At 37.4% G+C, this 7,952-nt stretch overlaps 1 protein-coding gene across 1 annotated transcript; it reads left to right on the top strand.

Moving 5' to 3' along the window:
* The first annotated feature begins 5,108 nt into the window (after positions 1-5,108).
* LOC145581125 (uncharacterized) lies at positions 5,109-5,588 on the top strand. Its single transcript, XM_081638189.1, has one exon. It carries the CDS (start codon positions 5,109-5,111, stop codon positions 5,586-5,588), a length of 480 nt encoding a protein of 159 aa, XP_081494315.1.
* Positions 5,589-7,952: the final 2,364 nt, after the last annotated feature.

The following is a 7,952-nucleotide window of genomic DNA, read 5'->3' as shown; positions in this document are numbered from 1 at the left end:
TAGAAAAACCTGGAAAAGTATGCAAGCTTCAGAAATCCATTTATGGATTGAAGCAAGCATCAAGGAGTTGGAACCTTCGTTTTGATGAAGCAATCAAACAGTTTGGTTTTGTCAAAAGTGAAGAGGAACCTTGTGTATACAAGAAGTCCAGTGGGAGCAGCATAGTTTTTTTAGTCTTGTATGTAGATGACATACTACTCATGGGAAACGACATACCAATGCTTGAGTCAGACAAGGAGTGGTTGAAAAGTTGTTCTCCATGAAAGACTTGGGTGACGCCGAGTACATCTTGGGAATCAAGATCCATCGAGACAGGTCTCGAAGGATGATTGGATTGAATCAAGAGACTTATGTTGATAAGGTTCGTAACAGATTTTCGATGAAAGACTCTAAGAGAGGATTTCTCCCCATGTCTCATGGCATTACGCTTAGTAAATCTCAATGTCCGGTTATGCCAGACGAGATGAGACGTATGGCGACTATACCTTATGCTTCAGCAGTAGGGTCGATAATGTATGCCATGATCTGTACAAGGCCGGATGTTTCATATGCTTTAAGCATGTGTAGCAGGTTTCAGGCAAATCCAGGTGAAGCGCACTGGACAGCTGCCAAGAACATCCTTAAGTACTTAAGAAGGACTAAAGGAATGTTTCTAGTATATGGCGGTGAAGATGAGTTGGTTGTCAAGGGTTATACAGATGCGAGTTTCCAAACAGACAGAGATGATTTTAAATCCCAGTCTGGATACATCTTCTGTCTGAATGGAGGAGCAGTGAGCTGGAAGAGTTCGAAGCAAAGCACTGTCGCCGACTCTACTACAGAATCAGAATATTTAGCTGCTGTCGAAGCAGCTAAGGAAGCAGTTTGGATTAAGAAATTCCTTATTGAGATGGACATTGTACCAAGTGCTCAAAAAGGGATTGAGTTGTATTGTGACAACAATGGCACCATTGCTCCGTCAAAGGAGCCTAGGTCACACTTCAAATCCAAACATGTTGAGAGGAAGTATCATCTCATTCGAGAAATCGTTGGCAGAGGAGATGTCAAGATGTGCAAAGTTCATACGGATGAGAATATCGCTGATCCCCTTACTAAACCCCTTCCATTGCCTAAGCATGAGAAACATGTTGATGCAACTGGATTGAGGCTAATGATGTAATTTAAGTTGTATTTGTTTTTAGACAAAAACTTATTACATATGTAATACATTCATTAGCAGAATTATGTTTAATCAGAAGTTTATCATTTCTCTAATTTAATTGTGGTTTCAATATTAAATAAAATGTCCAAAATAATTATGGATTGATGGGCTCATCAGGTTAATTATTTAATGACCTGGTGAATGAAACCCCACAGGTGAACAAAATCCATATATTATTCCAGTTCCTAGTTCGGAATCATTAAACTGGACATAGATGATTTCAATTAATGGACTAGCATGTAAGATTGATTGGATAGCTCTGTTTGATGGGCTATAGGAGCGTAGTGAAGCTCGATCAAGCAGATGGATATGCATGAATGATGCATGATCAAACTATAGACCTACTTTGAAGCTCAAGTATAGAGCTTCCGGATATATTAGTGGATTCCTTTGACATGAGTGGAACACTTATTCCATTCAATGATTGATTTAACTGTGGTAGACTCAAACGTCTGCCCGTAACTGGAGATTATAAAGTGTGTTTCCCGGTTACTTCATGAGTTGAGTGGGAGCTTTGGTTGCCACAAGATTGGATTGAGTCTACCTATTTAATTAGGAATGTGTCTTGGCCCCTTGAAGAGGGAGAATTCAGAAAATGCATGGCCGTGCTCAAATGGATTACATAGTAATCATTTATTTTTTAATTCTAACTCAGTTTTCAAGAAAAGATTTGTAGATTAATATGATCACTACATGAGATGCAATCATATTATCAAATTGACACACATTGACTTAAGGAATTTGAATATTACGCACTTTCTCAGACAAGTGGGAGATTGAAGGAATTATGTCTTCGATAAGTGCAATTACTAGATATATCAAGGATCACTATTATGGAGATAATAAGTTCATTCTTTTAGGTCGTCATTATCTGTTGCTAGACTATGATCAATGATCTTTGGGCTAGTCAAATAGTCCAAAGCCTGCTAGAATGGATCCTATGAGGTCACACACAAGATTATTGGGTAAAACAAGTTAGAGGCCCATTATTGGGTCTCATGAGTTTATGACATGCTACATTGATTTTTGGGCTAGAATAGTTAGAAGGGCTTAATATGTTTTGGGCTTGATGTGGATTTATTTAGAGATGTGATCTATAAATATAATCTATACCTAGAGTTGTATGACATAACAATTAACAGTTAATTGTGAATCAAGCAACCAAGACCAAAACCCTAATTCTCTCTCTCTCTCTATTCGGCTCTCTCTCTCTCTCCTCCCTGTCCGTACGGCCCACCTCTTTGGGTGGCGCGTGTGGTGGTGTCGTGGGTGGTTTGTGGTGTGCTCGTGACTCACATCTCAGTCAAAGGTGATTGAAGTGTTCGGTCACAACTAACTAGCATTAGTGGAGGTTTTATCCGTGCTCGTGGACCAAGTAGAGGAATCACGCTTGGGGTGGTTTGTGGTGTGCTCGTGACTTGTGGAATCACGCTTCAAAGGTATTAATTCTAATTCTTTATGTGTTATGCATGATCTTGGGATTAGGTGCTATATGAATATGATTCATGTTTTCCGCATTCGTACCTATAAACTCCTACACTCCTTACATTAGGAGGCCCACATCTCGAGAAAGTCGCAAAATGGCGCCTTCATCAGGACACGTGCCCAAACATGATTGTGCTGCCAATCAGAGCACGTCATTTTAGGTTAAAACACCTAAGAATGCACAATTCCCCACCCCTATAAATACCCCAATCATTTATGATAGGAGGGGTAGATTGTGACATAACATTCAATAGAGCATTAAAACAGCTCCAACTTCTCTCTACTTTCTTTCTCTAGCTTTTCCGTCGGAGGCGAATATTCCGGTAACGGGATATTCGTATTTTGGAGGTGTCCAGGCCGTCTATCCGAAGATCGTGACTAGTGTCCCAGTGGAAAATCACAAAAACACCCGAAACAACTTCCATCGAGGAAGATACTTGGCTTAACTTAGGAAGATTATCAGTGAGGCATCATACACCTAGTAAGGATGCTACGAAACCAGTTATGGTTGCTGACTTGATGAACAGTAATGGTAAATGGTGCCCTGCAACTGTTAGAAAATGGCTGCCACACTACTCAGCGCAAGAAGTACTAGATACTCACCTTCCTAAACACAAGAAGAAAGACGAGTTGGAATGGGGGCCAGACAAATCAGGGAAAAACTCTCTTAAATCTGGGTATTGGTTTGTGATGAGTGCCATTTATAGCACTCATTTGATGAGTTTTTAGGTTGTTTTTACCTTCTTTTCATGGCTTTCTTCAATAATAATTGCTTAGTTTTATGCATTTTCTCTTTAATTTCCCTTTTCTCTCTTATTTTGTGGTTTTATGGTTTTTCTAGTGTTTTCTCCTTTATTTGCTCTATTTTTGTGGTTGTAGGTATTGTACGAGGTTCGGGTCTTGATACTGGTGGCTTACTAAGTTGGAAGATGCTTTTGGAGCAAACTTAGAGCATTGAGAAAGCTTAAGATGTAAGAAAGTGCCATGCTCCAAGTTCTAGCTCTTGCGCTCTCAAGTCGCGCTCTCATAAGATCATGGTGTTGAACCCAGCGTCAAGCCCATTTGAATCTGCCATGATTAGTGACTATCATGATGACCTTGCGAGCGCACTCGAAGAATCATTTGCGAACCCACGAAGCTACAAAGCGTCGAAGGAACCTGGAAGCACGCGGGCACATAGCCCGTGCGCGGCTGTGTCTCCTTAGTTTCCGGATTTTCTCATCTTATATTTTTGGCAACCTATAAATACCTTTTTTATAAACGATTTAGAGGAAGCTTTTAGACATTAATTTTCTCATAATTTTAGCTTAGGTAAGAGTTTCTCTCTCTAGTTTTAGGGTTAGTTTAGGAGTAGATTTAGAGAGAGAAAGTGAGAGATTTCATTGGTGATTTGAGAGATTGAAGATTCAAGGTGACAATTGTATTGAAGATCTCCATTATCAATCAATGAGGATTTCTAACTCTATCTCATTTTATTGCTTTGTTTGTTTGATCTGATTTTGATGTTTGATTCTTGATTAGTGTAATTGTTCTTCATATTTTGTTGATTCTTGATTTCTCAGTTGCTTGTAGATTAGATGATGATTCTTGAGTAGTTGTTTGGCTAGGGATTGGGTGAAACTTGTATGACTGAATGATTGAGATTAATTTGGGAATTATGTTGATTAATTGTTGAGATTAAAGTGATTAATGTAAGTTTGCAAGTGTGTAGTTTGATTAGGCCTTGAGAATTATGCTAGCTTGCATTGTGATTTCTAATGATATGGACCATTGGTTTAGGAATTGCAATTATCGATTGGTTTGGATTGTGATTCTCCTAGTTTGTTATTCGTAGAGACCTCTAGTTTAACGATTAGGATATAACTCTTTGATTCTAATAGATAGCTCTTACCATTAGTCTTCACAACCATTGATTGGCATGTTCTTCCCAAGTTGTTGCAATTGTCATGATTACTTGTTGATCCACATTCCCTAGTGTTTATTTGTTTGCTTCTTTGTTTTGTTAATTGATTAGTCTTGGTTACTATACTCTTCATCCTTGACTTCGACCTAGCTTAGGCATTGATTGAAAGCATTTGAACATAACCGTTCCTAGTGGTTCGACCCTTGACTTACCTCTATACTTGTATTTAGGTTTGTTAAGTGATTATAAATTTTGTTTGGCTTAAGGAGGATTAGTCAACGACCTAGTTTTCCCCCTGCTAGTTTTCACAGGGCTGGTCAGATAAGAACCATGAACATGGTTCCTTCTGGTTCAGATTTTGGAAATCCACAATCTGGCCAAAGCATAAGCTCGTTGTGTGGAAATTATCCAGAATGCTCTTCCTACTAGTGACAACCTAGAAAAGAGGAAAATTGAGGTGCATAGCAAGTGTTATCTCTGTCACAAAGAAGAGGAGAGTACGGACCACTAGTTACGGAGATGCGAGCTCAACAAGAGAGTGTGGAGAGGTGGCAACCTGGGCATAATTCTGAAAATGACCTTCACCTCAGCATGAGTGAGAGGGTCAGGAACTATATTTTTTTCTTCTTGAACAATGAGAATACCATTGATGATACTCTCACTTACTTTATTTGTACACTATGGAGCATTTGGTTGGCGAGAAATAATGCTATTTTCAGGAACAATAAACCTGACCCGTTGAGCATAATTAAGCAAGTCGACCACTGGAAGAATAGATGGGTGCAAGGAAAGAGAATAAGAGAAGAGGTTCTCAAACAACATACCAGGAGTAGCAGCAATTATGATAAGCCCAGGAACAGAATGTGGTGCTCCAACGACCTTAACCTTGACCTTACTGTAAAGATCAAAACTGATGGTTCATGGAAGAAAGGAAGAATAAGGAGAGTAGGGGACTGGGAAGTTGCGGCTGGCTGGGTTATTTATGAGAATGGCTACTAGGTAACACAGGGGAGTGCTAGAATCCTCGCCACAACCCCTTACAAGCTGAAGCGACGGCTACCCTCCTTGGCCAACAGAGTTTTGATCTCGTGGGTAAGAGCGTCATCATTCTAATTGACTGCAGTAAGCTTATTCATGGCCTACAGAATCCATATGCAGCAGATCAAGAGATCTAGGGGATAATCGGCATCAACACTATAGTTGACTCCTTAGCTTCTATGGTGTTTAAAAAGACTAGTAGAACTGTAATAGCTGAAGCCCACAACCTGACCTCAGGAGCTAGGATGGGTTAATTTAATTTAGTTTCTTTTTTTCTTAGTTGTAAAAAAAAATTAAAAAGAAAAAAAGAATGTCTATATAAACTAGGGTAGCCCCATGTCTATATAAAATTGTCTATAACAATTTTGTTACTCAATAAGAAAAACCAAGGCTGCCCCATTTTAGAACACAAGAGTATCTTCTAATGCCCTTACTCGTTATCTAATGTGATTGTTAAGTTTGATATTTTTTAGTTATTAAGTGTTTTATGAAACCGTCATATAGGCCCTTTTTGGTTGAAATGATTTGGGTGGAAAAGAAAAGAAAGGAAAGGGTTTTAATCGTGTTTCCATGTTTGGTTGAATATATAACATGAGAATTTAATAGACAGGAAGAGAAGTGGGAGGAAAATTCCTTTACAAATTTTTAGCTTTCCTATCCTCCCAAATTGGAGGAATTCGACTAGAAAGAGAAAAATAAACCTTGTATATTATAAATTTTAAATCTCTTCCCTTCCGACCCTGCATTTCCTTTTCCTAACCAAATATTGGAAAATAAAAATACCTTCCCTTTTCCTTCTCTTCCCTTTCCTTCCTTTCTCTTCTTTTCTATTACTAATATTGAACCAAACAAAGCCATAAGGAAAAATTGTCAAAAACTACCCACTGAATAGGTCATTTTATTAGCAATTACTCGATTAAAATTTTTATCAAAAAAACTACTCCTAAATTTAAAAAGTTTGAGTAGCACTTCCCCTTTTCCTTTTCCGGCCACAAATTCTGACGAGTGGGTTTCACTTATAATTTCTCTTCATCCTCTTTGTAAAAACTCCACCAAAAACCCCAAAATTTCAGAAAATCGCCAATTGAAGAAGGAGAAAGTATTTGGCGTTCAATTTTTCACATGTATGTAATGTATCTTTATTTCATTAATTATGAATTCTAATTCTAGGGTTCAATAATTACATAACTAGGTTTCTTTGTTGAAATAGAAATTTAGGGGATTTTCGAAATTGGAGGAATTTTTTGATTTTCATTATATCTGGATAAGTTACGGTTACGAAAATACTCTTTATGGCTTCTTAATTGTGTGAAAATTTTCAATTGCAGCATGTCAAACCCTTCTATGGCAAATGCTACTGTGGAATTCCTCCAAAAATGGTGACATAATGGACAAGTACTAACTCGAGAATTGAAGGAGGTTCGTTGAATGTGCTTGCTGCGTAGGAAAGAGATTGAAGGAAAAGAAATGAGGCCATGAGAGTGAAATATGATGTTGTTGGCTTGGAAAGGCAATATTCTTCCTGTGGTCTAGTGAAAGAGAAAGCAAGGGAAAGAGTGAGTGAGTAATGTCAGGGAGAGAAGGTAGTTGGTAAAATTAATGAAGCTAGGGGCAAATCTGTCAGCTTGGGCTGATGCTTTGGAGGGAAAGTTATAAGTGGACCACATTCGTCAAAATTCGTTGTCGAAAAAAGCTAAAAGGTAGTGTTATTCAAACTTTTTAAACTTAAATACTCCGTATTAGTTTTTTTTTTTTTTTTTAATAAATAGTGGGTAGCTTCTGACAAATTTTTCGTCATATAACCGCCAAATTGAAATTCCCACTTAGAACCACATATATTGTATTTATAATAGTTTTGGGCATAATATACGGTATAAATACAAAGAAAATGAGCTAAGTAGTGAAAAAATCTACTTGTATTCTGCGAAGTCCGTGATGGGTTCTTTTTAACCGTTACAAGCCGTCTCCACAACATCACTGCTACCACAAACAAGATCAGGACTTTTTTTTTTGTTTTTTTTAATTACGGTTTAAATTGCAATAATCAAGCTTAGCTGAACACTATATTAAAATTTTAAGACTTGGATGAAAACCAAAAAGGAATTTATTTCTCATTATTCACTTGAGTACGGAAAAAATTCAAAATTTGTACCCAAAAAAAAAAAAAAAATAATATATATATATATATATATATATATATATATATATATATATATATATATATATATATATATATATATATATATATGATAAATTTATCTAGACTTTCCAATCTGCAGTGTAATATAGTACTTATGGCACACGGTGCAGTACAACAACCAAAGA

Source organism: Chenopodium album, chromosome 15 (genome assembly GCF_948465745.1).
Source record: "Chenopodium album chromosome 15, dcCheAlbu1.1, whole genome shotgun sequence".
NCBI lineage: Eukaryota > Viridiplantae > Streptophyta > Magnoliopsida > Caryophyllales > Amaranthaceae > Chenopodium > Chenopodium album.
This window is presented reverse-complemented; position numbering and strand designations above follow the sequence as displayed.

Bases quoted from the DNA above. Each gene is read 5' to 3' on its own strand.
- LOC145581125 (XM_081638189.1), top strand. From the start codon at position 5,109: ATGCGAGCTCAACAAGAGAGTGTGGAGAGGTGGCAACCTGGGCATAAT.